At 44.4% G+C, this 13,763-nt stretch overlaps 4 protein-coding genes across 4 annotated transcripts; 2 read left to right on the top strand and 2 right to left on the bottom strand.

Moving 5' to 3' along the window:
* Positions 1–111: 111 nt before the first annotated feature.
* Positions 112–2,919, bottom strand: SAMD00019534_092530 (hypothetical protein; the record flags this gene model as incomplete). Its single annotated transcript, XM_012895667.1, has 6 exons — positions 112–1,618; positions 1,689–1,946; positions 2,006–2,177; positions 2,246–2,465; positions 2,526–2,779; positions 2,868–2,919. The coding sequence occupies 6 exons, from the start codon at positions 2,917–2,919 to the stop codon at positions 112–114; spliced, it is 2,463 nt and encodes an 820-aa protein (XP_012751121.1).
* Positions 2,920–4,270: 1,351 nt separating this feature from the next.
* SAMD00019534_092520 (hypothetical protein) lies at positions 4,271–8,934 on the bottom strand (the record flags this gene model as incomplete). The annotated part of the gene is made up of 5 exons (XM_012895666.1): positions 4,271–5,226; positions 5,293–5,417; positions 5,526–6,070; positions 6,138–7,859; positions 7,927–8,934. The coding sequence occupies 5 exons, from the start codon at positions 8,932–8,934 to the stop codon at positions 4,271–4,273; spliced, it is 4,356 nt and encodes a 1,451-aa protein (XP_012751120.1).
* Positions 8,935–9,818: 884 nt separating this feature from the next.
* SAMD00019534_092510 (hypothetical protein) lies at positions 9,819–11,639 on the top strand (the record flags this gene model as incomplete). The annotated part of the gene is made up of 1 exon (XM_012895665.1): positions 9,819–11,639. One exon carries the CDS (start codon positions 9,819–9,821, stop codon positions 11,637–11,639), a length of 1,821 nt encoding a protein of 606 aa, XP_012751119.1.
* Positions 11,640–12,037: 398 nt separating this feature from the next.
* SAMD00019534_092500 (hypothetical protein) lies at positions 12,038–12,960 on the top strand (the record flags this gene model as incomplete). The annotated part of the gene is made up of 4 exons (XM_012895664.1): positions 12,038–12,273; positions 12,396–12,588; positions 12,674–12,845; positions 12,920–12,960. 4 exons carry the CDS (start codon positions 12,038–12,040, stop codon positions 12,958–12,960), a joined length of 642 nt encoding a protein of 213 aa, XP_012751118.1.
* Positions 12,961–13,763: the final 803 nt, after the last annotated feature.

Raw genomic sequence — 13,763 nt, 5'->3', positions numbered from 1 at the left:
AGTATACTCTCTTTGATTGCAAACACAACTCAAATGATACATATATATACTTCATAAAGTAGATTAAACATTATTATTAATGATAAATATATAGAGATATATAATAGTCGACTATTCATCATCTTGGCCATTGGTTGATGCTTGTTGTTGCTTCCAGTCATCGTCATTCCAGGTGTTGGGCACGGACATCTTCCTGGCTGGACTGTAGCCCACCTCTGGGATCTCCTTCATGTCGGCCATGTGCAAGAGACTGTTGATTGGCTTTGTGAATGAGTTGATTGGCTTGGCAAATATTGATGGGATCATTGACTTGTGATTGCTGCTACCATTACTACTGCCACTGCCACTGCTGCTGCCGTTACTTCCATTGCTCATGTTGCTACTGCTCAGACTTCCTTTCAGCGTTGGAGATGATGACGATGATAAGCTGCCCTCTTGGTGTGCCAGATGTTCGGGCACGGATGCAGGTGGCTTGACGTAGAGGGGAGGATCGCTGCTTGGGAGGTAGCTGAACCTACTGGCAGCAGACACTCGGTTCTTGTTGAGTTCGAGATGCAGTCGTATCAATTGGAACGATGCCTCTAGTTGTTGACGTCGCTCAGTTGACAGCACTTGTAGGTTAGAGTCGCTGGTCATTAGCTGGTCGCTTGGCTTGGGCAGCTCCAGCTTGGTCAGCGAGGTGTTGCGATAGAATACGAATGGCGAAGCGAGTGACTGCCATCCGACAGCGGTGAATTTGTTGCCCGACACAAACAGCTTCTGCAGACACTTGTTGTTGCGAAGACAGTCGGCCAAAAGACATGCGCCATGATCGTTCATGTCGTTGCCAGTGATGTCGAGTGCCGTGATCGATTTGTTGTTGTACAGAGCTTGGATCAATGGGTGGAGAGAGGCCGCCAGTCCGCGGTGCACTGCCACGCCAAGCTTGGTGAGTTGTTGATGTCGGTGCGCAAAGTCGACGACGCCAGCGATAAGTGCATCGTCAGAGACTGATGTGTTGTTGTAGCCAATGTTAAAAGCTGTCATGCCTGACAGACCGGCCATCGCAGCCATGATGTCGACGAGATTCTGAGTCGAAAAGCTGTTCATCGAGATGTCCAGTCCGCCTAAGAACGTGCTCTCCTTCAGGAGTTCGCATAGCACGGTCGACGACTTGCCCGAGAAGCCATTGTTCGAGACGTTCAGCGTTAGGGAGTATCTGGGCAGCAACTTGTTGGCAACAAGTGACATGAGCAGAGTCCTCAGTGAGTCTCCAAAGAGTCCACACTCTGACATGTCCAGATATCTTAGTGCACGGAATGATCCCACTGCCTCTGTCGCCAACAGTCGTGTGTTGGCAAGATTAATCTTGTTCTTTGAAAAGTCGATCAGTTCGATAGCCTCGAGTGCACGCAGGGCCGCAGCCAGCATGCCAAAGTTGAGCTGTGACGCCGAGAGGCGCAGCTCTTTGAGAGCGTGTACGCCCCTGATCTTGCAAAGCCACGAGACAAACGCCGACGTGCCTGTGTCTTGGAAGCGATTGCCTGACAGGTTCAGCTTCTCGAGTGTGAGTGACATGGCAAAGTTGCGCTCGAATGCCTGGGAAGAGCAATGCCATGCCCTTGGGTGGGATGTTGCACTTGGCCAAGTTGAGTTCGATGAGTGAGTGATGGAAACCTGCAAGGCCATCGGCCAGACTGACCACAGACTCGTAGGAGAAAGTGTTGCTCGAGAGGTTCAGCACCTGCAGCGCGCTGTGATGGCCAATGTGCTGAAGTGTCACGCCAAGTGGAGCGAACGACTGCTCAGACAGAAGGTTTGACAATGTGATCTCTGATATAGCCGTGTTGGTATACATCATTTCCGAGACTGACGATACAACATTGATGTGAGGTACATTGCATATCTTCAATGACTTGATGAATGGGTTATGTCTGAGGCATGTGATGGCTGTGAACAAGTTGAATCTGAAGAATGATTGATGAGTTAGTTGGACAGCTCCGAAGGACAAGGTGAGTGTACCTACCCAAGGGAACATGTTGGATCGATGCCAGGTATCTGTCCAAAGTCAATCTCTGGATATCTAGTGTGATACAATGTTTCCAAGTGTCTGAGGAAGTCCAATGTAGCCTTGCGATTGAAGTAATGTGAGTGTGCGACATATTGCTCAGCAATGCCCTTTCCATCAATTCCAAACTCTATGTTTGATCAATTGACCGTTAGCGAGAATGATGGATGCGAGCATGATTGATCGAGGCCAACATACCATGATTGAAAGGAGGTGATTGATACCTGTCCTTGGGCAGGCTTATCTTGAGCAGGGCTTCAGGAGGGAAGCCCCTTGAGATTGTATAAGTCATAAAGACCATAGCTTTGATGATGATATTCTCAATTTTGCGATCAGGTGCCTTTATAAACAATGTAGGTATTGCAACTCCTGGTACACTCGTAGCTGTAGCCGCATTGCTCTTATGTTTGATCTCGATCTGTGATACATGGAGTCAGTCAATCATTCAATCATTCGATCATTGATGGATGATACATACACAGGTGTAATCTGATATTGCAGGACCAGCGTTTGAGGATGGTTCAGCAATCTCGACGAGATCATAGTGATGTATGAGTCGTTTTAGTTTCTTGATGAACTTTGTCTTCTTGATGATTAGAGTCTTGTAACGACCTATGACCAATATCCTCTGTTTGAGCTCTGCACCTGCTTCGCTGACCTCTACCACACCCTGAAATGCTATCTCTTCTCCAAATAATCCACCTATCGGTCCCATCTGTTCAAGAATATATGCTGTTTCATATCATACATTCATTCATTCATTCATTGATTGTGTTAGAGATACATGATCATCATTATCAAACGTATTATATATACATACGTTGATCAGCTTCGACCAACTCTACATTCTGTAGTTTATCATCTTTTGCCATTATAACTCTATCTTGTTGTATTTATTTGTACAAAAATAAGTTAGATAAGACAATGAGGGAAGCACTTCAATGTAGTTTGTAGTGAAAACGTCTTGAAAAAAGTTTCAAAACAACAATAATTTTCAGATAATCTCCTGTGATGGTTCTGACCAGGTCTTGTGGATTCGTGGGAGCCAAAGTAATCGCCAAACAGGACTGTTTGATAAATAAATACTAATTTATTTCAATAGAAGTTCTTGGGTGCATCATTCTCAATACACCATCTCAATGTCAAAGAGATACAGGCTCCAATTAACTAATTTAAATAAATGATTGATTGATTGGTAAATTGGATTATTAATACAAGAATATTTGAAGGAAATATAACTTACATTAATTGCCAATAATAAAGAAACAGGGAAGAAATAATCGAATGAATTTGAAGCGCATAGGAAACTAAAGAATGATGATGTTGAATTACCTTCTGAGCCACATCCTGGCAGATCAAGTGCTGTTATAATCAACTGGGCAATACCAAGACATAACATTATGATCATTACAACTGAGAACTAAAGTATCAATTGAGTTAGGGTATATATGTTTGATGTATGATTGATATATTGATTGATTGAGTGTAGACTACATACATATAATAGGAGTCCAACACTTCTCTTTATAGTTCCAATTAATCCAATGATTGCCAATAATATCAAGATCATACAAGATAGGATGTAGAGTGCAAATGCTAACCAAGACTCTGAATCAAATGACTTCTTAATGTTCATCCAATATGGTATTGTCATTGCCTAATATGGTAATAATTCAATCATATTATTAATATCACATCTGTCTTGTTTGTTGTTGAACCATTCATTTAATGAATACTTACAACCAAAGCAATACATATTATGATCATTAATATCTTTAGTATTATTTCTCCTTTCTTGCCTTTGGATTCTCCCATTTTATAGTTATGATGATTTATTGAAATAATAAATATATAAATAAATAAGTAATACTTAATGATTGATTGATTGATGAGATATATGGGGATATGATATTGGATCAGGTGATACTGATTGATCAATCAATATATCCACCACCCCACACTTCATCACATGATTGATCATACATCTAAATAATCAGAAAAATATCATCATTCGTATTCCGTGTTGTGTGTTGTGGTAGAATGTGTGTGATGTGGTTGATAATGGAGTGTGTGTGATGTGGTTGGTGACCGTAATGATGATCATCACTCATTACACATCGTTATACAACATATATTCTATTTATAACAATTACATTATTATTATATTTACATAGTTGTTGGATGAGATCCACACGCACGTCCATGAAGATGATGATGATGATGTTAGGCGCATAGTTGAAGTATGGCATTGACAATGTCACCTCCACATTGATCCAATGCCTTGATGGACTCTTCACGTGACTTTCCAGTCTGATCAATGACCAAGTTGATCGATTGCTCTGAATGTTTGCTCAAACGATCGACCTCCTCTGGTTTGTTAACAATGACATCACCAATGAAGTACTTGATACGTGTGTGCAGTGACTCGTACTTGACATGCTCCTTGCCATACACCTCGCCAATGATCTGAAGCGCACACTCATAGTACTGTTTGGCCAACTGATGACTGCCATGCTGGAACTCCAACTCGGCCCGATTGACCCATATGTCTGCCATCTCTGGATGCATCTCGCCCAAGTCCTCAACAAGAATATCATGTGCTCGCTCGTATTGTTGACGCATCTGCTCGATTGAGAACTGACCAGTTGTCTGATTGGCCTTCTTCTGTGCCAGCTTGGCCTCACAAAGACTGTTGAGATAGATGCCAATCTTTGGATGCTTGTCACCCAGCTCCTTGGTAGTGATGTCGATTGCGGTGTTGATCAATTCAATCGACTTGTTGTAGTCCTCCATGCTTAGATTGAGCAGACCCATTCCATAAAGTACCTCTGCGTACTCTGAGTGCTGGTCTCCAAGGGATGTCTCAATCACACCAAGTGCACGTGCATAACATGTCTTGGCCATTGGATACTTGCCCATCTTACGGTATACATCAGCCAGGTTGTTTGTGTACATTCCATACTTTGGATGATCTGAACCGAATGCCTTTGAAACGATTGATATAGCACGCTTGTACTCTTTCTCTGCTTGGATGTACTTGGCCTGCTTCTTGTAGACCAATCCAATGCTGTTCAATATCTCGGCCACTTCTGGATGATCGAATCCAAAGTGATTCTGCGAGATTGACAATGACTTGGCAAACAACACCTCTGACTGCTTGTAATCACCAAGCTTCCTATCTGTTAACATTGTTGATTGTTAGCATGAATGAGTGAGTGATGGGGAGGGGAGGGAGATGTACATACAGCAGTCACCAATGTTGTGAGTGAAGAATCCAGCCTTTGGATGTGTTGGACCCAAGGCCTTGTCAGCGATGTTCAATGCCTTCTGATAATATTCAATGGCCTCCTTGTAATGTCCAAGCTTCTTCCTAATCAGTCCAAGATTATTGTATATCTCTGCAATCTCTACATGTTCAACTCTGTGTATACTTTGTTAGTTACTGTTTGAACGAATGATTGATCGATTCCAAACATACCCTAACTTTGCCTTGAGGATTGATAGTGCCTGGTCGTAGAGTTGTTCGGCTTCTTTGTACTTGTCTTCTTTGCGCTTGTTGTCGGCAAGGTCGCAAAGGTAGAGTCCATAGCTTGCATGGTCATCGCCGAGTGTGACCTTGACAATGTCCAATGCCTTGAGGTAATGTTGGGTGGCGCGTGCATAATGTCCAAGCTTCTTCTCGACCAGTCCCAAGTTCTTAAACAACTCTGCAAAGCTCAAGTCTTTGTCATTGCGCGTGTTCTCCAAGATCACCAAAGTCTTCTGATAGTATGTGCCAGCCTTGTCAAATACTGCCTTCTTACGATAGATGTCTCCAAGGTTGTTGTACAGGTCTGCCAGCTTTGAGTTAAAGTGCTGAGGGCTGTACTGTGAGACATTCTGTGCATCAGAGTACCCAAAGAAGCGATGTATGATTGCCGTCGCCTTCTCATAAGTCTCCTGTGCCTCATCATACTTTGCCTGCTTCTTCAACACAACGCCAACCAGCTTGAGTGACTCGCATGTACCATATTGATCAGGTCCCTATGTTGAGTGAATTGGTGAGTGAGTGAGTGAGCAAGGCCAAGGTTGCGGGAGGTCGAACACATACGTATACACTCTCGGCAATTGATAATGCCTTCTCGGCGAGGTATAGGGCATCGTCAAACTTGGACTGCTTGTTGGAGATGCAGGACATGGCCTCGTAGTCCTCACCAATGCATCGGTGCAGGTCACTGTAGAGTCGGATGTGGAGGTCCTTTGACATGTCCATTACGATCATCGCATCATCGTAGTATGAGAGGTACTCAAAGAAGATACCAAGATCCCTGGTCGCAGCGGACAGCTCCTCGAGTGGTGGACTGCGGTTGACATAGGCAGTGTGAGCGTCACGATACTGTGCCACGATCTTCTTCTTATCGGGCTCGACCAGTAGCAACAACTTGAGTAGACCAGCCTTGCCATACTCAATGACAAGCAGTCTAAAGTGCTCCATGTTCAACAGGAATTGCTTGAGTTGCTTCATGTCATCGACAGCTGTGAGGTAGCGGGGTACAATGGCAACACGACGTTTGAGTGTTGTCGAGGTCGCGTTGTCAGAGCAAGCCGCCGCGCTAACAAAGTAGTCGACCAGTGATTGAAGTAGACGCTTGCTATTGGCCTGGGCAACAGTCGATGACGCATCATCAATGAACACTGATTTGATCGCCTCGCGTAATGATGAAGCATATATGTTGAGATAGTTGCTCGATCCATCCATTGTGAGCACAGCACGTGCAGCCGAGAGGAAGCCATGTGCAGTCTTGATGTTGAGGATGGCCAACAACTCCTCCTCGTACAGGCCATACTCTGAATGGAGGAGTAGCTGGAGCACGTTGGCTACCAGTCCCTCGGGGTAGGACTTGTCGCTCAGCCATCGCAGCACGATCACCTTAAACAGATCGACAGGCGTGGGGCACTGTAGCATCGCGCTCAGTTTGTCGTCCAAAGTGTCGAAAGTGCCCGATGTGATCAGCTCATTGAGGATGCTCGAGAGAATGAGTGGCGACTGACAGTGCGAGTTAAATGCGATCTTTGTGAGCTGTGACTGCTCCAATGTCTTTCCCACCGCACCTAGATAGACCTTGCTAAAGTTCATACGCAGATCGCTGCCCGCCAGGGTCTGGAGCGCCTGAGCGCGGAGCCCACCAGGGTACATGCGCTGAAGACATCGCGTCACCTCTGTTGCCATACTGTCTCCAACTGTCAGGATGATCTTGACTCCATGACCCAGTCTCTTGGGGAGAAGCGAGGAGATGGTCGTGTACACATTGTCATTATTCTTCTTCCAGTCAAGCTTGTCGAGTCCATCGATTATCCACACGATTTGTTTGCCATCCTTGCTTGCTACATTTAGCCAGAAGCATAGATCCTCTATGAGTAGCTGAGGGTCGTCTGGGATGACGGCCGCGACATTGTAGTGCTTCTTGATCATGCTGTACAGAGTCTTGAGCAACTCTTCAGGCTGTCTACTCTTTGGAGTGAGGCCTACAAATGCCAGACAGGCCATGACGTTGTCGAGTGGGGCACGTGTTGACAGCTCGCTGAGCCAGTGAGAGATCAATGCTGATGCACCGCCACCATGTGGAGCGGTAATGAGCAGAGGATGATTGTCCTCTGGACCATTATCAGTGTCAAAGTAGCTGTCCATCTTAGACACCAAGTCCTGATTGCAGTTCAAGTACACCTTTGTCAACTGCTTGGCGTAGGCCAGATTGATATCAATGTCAAAGTCATACTTTACAGGCCTGGGATACTCTCTCTCGATTGATTGAGTGATGTCTTTGTAGATGGACTTGGAGATGGAGTATGTGAGTGTTAGTGATTGCTCGCAAGGATACCCATCGCGCAGTGGAACCTACCTTAACGAGCGAGCCAATATCAGTCTCCTTGTATGTTGAGTTGAGTAGCTCATGGTCTGTTATCAACTTGTGTAACTTGGTCTGCTTCTCTTGCGCATCTGCTGTGCTTGTGAGCTTGTCTGCCTCACTCATTGAGGCAGCCTTGTCGTTCTTGATGTAGAAGAAATGTTGTTTAGCCATCTGATTGGGCGAGTACTTTGTAGCCTGAAGTATCTCCAACTCAGTGACACTTCTGCCGTTATATTGTTCGAGCCAAGGACGCGTCTGTGCGGCCACCTTGATTGCCTGATCGTAGACATCGCCACTGTTCCAGCCATAGCGGTTGCCCAACAGCGAGAGGAAGTGAGTGCAGTTGGCGACCTCGCTCAGACATGTGGCGATGGCGTTTGGACGCTGTGACTCCTCGCGGGACAGTCCCCAGCGCAAGTCCACAAAGGAGAAGTCGACGCCACGTTGTCTACAGAATGCTGCCAGCTCGGGCATCAGATGGTGGACGAGCTGTTCACGCTCCTCCTGCATGTCCAAGAACGTAGATGAAATGAACAGACGCACTCCATGTTGTGGGGACTCGCGTTGGGCGAGTATTGGCTCGAGGATGTTGTAACATGTTCGTGTGGCGCCACTGTTGCCCTTGTCTCCAGCAGGGGAACTAAAGTTGAAACGGCTGTTTGACGAATCTGTTGGCGACTTTGGCGATGATGGCAACAGTAGCAAGTACTTGGCATCGGTGATCAAGCGACCCGCTTGTACACAGTCTGTTATAAAGTTTGTTGAAACGATTCGAAGTGATCCGGCTGCGGCCAACTTTCTTGCAGTTCCCAATTTGTATGATGGAGGTTGTTTGTCCACCTCTTCATGTGATGTGATCAAGTAATGAACTTGTGAGTTAACCTGCAATGCAATAGTACCACCATGTTCCTTTACTGCCTTCTTTATCTTATTCTGTTCAATCAATGGTATACCAACAATATAAAATACAACCTTATTAAAGAAATTACTACTACTCATTATGTCTATCTATCTCTATCTCTATCTTTATATATATCTTTATAACAACAATATATATAGAATGACACTACTATTCATTCATTCATCCTATCATTCAAACACCTTTCTCAAACTTCAAGTTCAAACAAGCAGACCCTGCAAAGTTGATTGGTCGTTCAACAACAAACCCCATTTCTACCAACTTGATCTTGAATCAAATCGACAGTTTCAAAGAAGATTGTTGGAATTGTTTCACTCAACAAGAAGGTGGTGCATTTGACGAAGAAGTGTGTGGGCTAGAAGTATTATACTAGTCTTTGTTGTCCTTACGAATGTCCAGTTGATCTATTGAAACAACATCATCTCCTGTTAAATTATTATTTGTCAAAGTGTAAATCAGATAAATGATCAACAACATCCATTTTTAGTGTTGATGAGGGAGCTGTTTTGTTGGGTCAGTGTTGATGGGTCCCAACAAACACACAATTTTGGAAAGTATCTGGGATGATAAATCATTTTTCTTACTAGATTTGTTGTTGAGTGTTGTTGTAATAATATATATAATAGTGTACAGATAGATAATAATAGTAATATCCATGGATAGTAATAATAATAATAATACAGACATTCAAACAACAACAACAACAACATCACAACAACAATGTACAAATACAACTTCGATGATGACGACGACGATGATGACGTTAATTGAATATAATTTAAAAGTATTCAATAATAAGTTATTATTACATAGGATATTGAAACATATGGATGATGTAGATTGTTTATGTTTGATGTTTACTTGTAGATATTTATATGATAATAGTACTCAATTGTCATTGATAAACAAAAGATCACATCATAGATTCACCGATTGTTACTCTGATGCCGATAATATATCGACAATGGCATCTTGCTGGTGGCCGCAGCCAGAGATACCTGCCACAGACCCCTCCACACTGCTCATGTTTGTGCAGCCGATGCTCAACTATGACAGCGTCGTGCCGCTTACTGCACGTACGCCACAGGACACGCAGTGGATATACAGCGACAAGGAGGGCGAGCCGCCAATGCCGCGCTCAGCCAAGCTGCTCATGTACGGCCTGGACAAGCCGGTCGCCAAGGGCATGCTGGCGCCCTGGACCAAGTACCTCGTGTACCGCAACGATCATGCGATTGACGGACGCGTCTTCCCGCCGAGCATCTCACATTTGAAGCTGATTGGCTTCAATCGTCTGTTGGAACCTCATTCAATCCCATACTCTGTGACACATCTCATCTTTGGCAGCTTCAATCAATCGCTGGCGATGGACGACTTGGCTGCATGTCACAACCTGCTCTATCTTGAGCTCAATGTGTTCAATCAGGCACTGGCGCCTGGCGTGCTGCCGGCGTCAATCACCTCACTCAAACTGCACATGTTTAATCAATTCCTCGAGCCGGGCGTGCTGCCAACCGCGCTTCAATCGCTCATGTTTGTTTCGGCGTTCAATCAACCGCTGGCACGCGGTGTGCTCCCTCCTTCACTCACAAGTCTCAAGCTGCAGACGCCCTTTGACTACCCCCTGACCGAGATGCCGTCGTCTGTCACTGAGCTGCGACTGGGCAGCCAGTACTCGTACAGCGTGCCATTCGGAGTCACAGACTTGTATTACAGCAGCGAGTCTAAGGGCAGGTCATCGTCGGGTATCATACGCATATTGGAGCCGGGTATCATACCCAAGTCTGTTACACAACTTCGTCTTGGCTACCACTTTGGCATGAAGTTAGAGACAGGCAGTCTGCCACAGTCAATCACTCAGCTCCAGATCGACTCGTACTTTGGATCAAAGTTGAACGTTGGAGATATCCCGCAATCAGTCAAACAATTGGTCTTTGGCAATTGGTTCAACTCAGAGATCGACCCGCACGTCCTACCGCAGGCAATCACCCGTCTAACATTTGGCTACGACTTTAACCAACATTTGCGAGCCGGAAGTATCCCTTTGTTGGTGACACATTTAACGTTTGGCCACAATACACAGCAGATTGACGGGCATACCGTGCCCAACTCTGTCACGCAGCTGGCGTTTGGCTCGCGGTTTGATCGCTCATTGTTTGGCCGCATCATCCCGCCCTCGGTCACAGCACTCAAGTTGGGCGCGGACTTCAACCAGCCGCTGCCCTCCAACCAACTTCCCGTCAACATCCAGTACCTAAGCTTCGGACAACACTACAACAAAGAGCTGGACGCGAATGTGTTGCCACCGCTCGTCACCCATCTGAATCTGGGCGGCTACAATCATCCGATCAAAGCTGGCGTGCTGCCAGCGTACATCACCCATCTCAAGTTTGGCACGAGCTTCAATCAGCCGCTGGAACGCGGAGCATTACCACGCGCACTGACACATGTAGTCTTTGGCGCGATGTTTGCGCAGTCGCTTGACGATGGTGTGTTGCCCGAGTCATTGGCGCACGTCTGTCTGATGAACATGGCACGCAACATACTTCAGTATCCAATTGATTGCTTTGCTCATGTTGCCGAGTTATTCATCTACGTTGACTATAGGCCCAGACTAGTACGCATGCGACAACTTGATGAACATTCCATGTTGTTGCTCACGGACTGTTTCAAATCGATGACATGTCCATTGCGAACATCCCCACTTCTACTCAATGGCGCCGCGACCATTATACCAAAGTCCTTCAGGAATATCCTATGTTCTCTGTTCAACGCCGAGTTATAAACATATATGTTATATTATTATGTACTTGTACACTACTCCTTGTACATCTGATCAATGAATTCGTTCAAGTCAAGGTCCTTGAGGGTGTGTGGGCTGAGGCCTTTGACCCCAAAAAGGTCCCGAAATTTGGAACTGCGCCAAAGAAGGCTGCAAATATCTTTCGTTAGACCTTTCGCATCTAGATCATTCCCAAACAGTGAGGACTAACTCAGTCCCCAACTCATCAGTGTTAGGGCAAGCCCTGTCTGTTCATTAACATCATTCATTCAATCAATCAATCAATCAATAAATCATACATATACACAAACATCACAATGAGCGACACATGGCAAATAGAGTGTGATAATATCAATACGGCACTGACACAGTTGGCCGCGGATGTCAGGAGTTATGAGTCGATGTATAGTAATAACCCACCACAGGCATTGCGTCAGGCACCTAATATAAGAAGAGAGTTGGTCAAGATTTCAAACGACCTGTCACGTCTACTCGATGGCCTTACCTACTCAAACGTGCGCATTACAGAACGCGAGACAATGCGTAGAAGACAGATTGTCGAACAACTAGTCACAAAGAAGAACAACCTAGCCTCATCATTCGAGGCCGCCAGTACAAACTCAAACAATCAAGCAAGGTATGATTGATTGATTGATCATGTTATGGGGTGGGTGTGTTGGTGGGGTGGGATGATTCCAGCCCCGACCAAACACCCTACCGTTCACGATCACACACTGACTGAAATATCATCGCGATTAGGAATGAACTGATAGGTAGCTCAAGTGGCAAACGAGCATGGGGCAAGGATACTGAACAGACACAGGGAATGTCCAATCAACAAATATTCGATCAGAATAATCAGGCGATGAATGATCAGGATGTGGCACTGGATTTACTATCTGGCTCACTGATGAAACAGAAGGTCCTAGCAACTACAATGAACACAGAGATAGTATGTACATCATTCAAGTGCAATCAATCATTCAAACAATCCATTGATCAATCCATTCTTACTCACTCACACTCTTGATACGTAGACCAAACAAAATTTGATGTTGGATGATATTGAGGTGGGAGTGGATAGGACTACTACCAACCTATCGCAGACCACTTCAACAATGGACACATTACGTCGGAATGCAAGCAGTTGTGGTCTAATCATGTGTATAGTATTGTTAATTATAGTTATAATAGTATTGTTGGCAACAGGTATGTTATGTTATTCAATCACCATCAATCAATCATCCAACCATTCACTGACTCAATCAATCAATCAATCAAAGACTCTGGATGTAAGATTTATAATGATCCAAAGCATTGTTAGATGTACCAATCAATTACATATTATGTTTTATTATTATTATTATTTGTTTGAAACACATAAAGAAGAGGAGTGGTAAACATTCCATCAATCAATCAATCACATATTCTCAGATAATGAATGGTAACATCATCATCATAGGAATTCAGAATTGGATATTTTGTTGTGGTGCGCAAGGACGTGTGGTCACATCACGTGAGACGAAAAGACTCGAGTGTGTTTGGGGGTATCTTGATCACACAAGTGATGGGGATGGGATGCACCAAAAAAGAAAGACGTGCCCTTATGAATAAAAGTTTGTTAGTTGAAGGAGATCATTGAATAAGAACAAGAAACTCTTATTTAAAAGTATTAGTTCATTCCCTTTTCAATTCCATTCATTCCTATATCCATAGGGTTCGGACTTATACATACACACACACAAAGTTATATATTATTATTGATCACTGTGATCAGGACCTTTGATTGGACTGATTAATTGATTGATTGATTGACACACTCACACACAACCCAACTCAAAGCTCAATCTCAAAGACACACACGGACCCATTCACCACTCTCTCACTCATTCCACACCATCTACACACAAACCCAACAACAACAACAACACCTTGTCATCAACCTCATATCAATTCATTCATACATAACCTGACTCTTTATAATTATCTCTATCTCTTGTACCATTAGTTTGGTCTAGACATATAATAATATTATATTTATATATTTATAATGACATCTTCAAGTAGAATGGCATCATCATCATCAACAATATCAACAACATCATCATCGACAACAATATCGAATGG

This window comes from Acytostelium subglobosum, assembly GCF_000787575.1.
Source record: "Acytostelium subglobosum LB1 DNA, scaffold: scaffold21, whole genome shotgun sequence".
Taxonomy (NCBI): Eukaryota; Evosea; class Eumycetozoa; order Acytosteliales; family Acytosteliaceae; genus Acytostelium; species Acytostelium subglobosum.
This window is presented reverse-complemented; position numbering and strand designations above follow the sequence as displayed.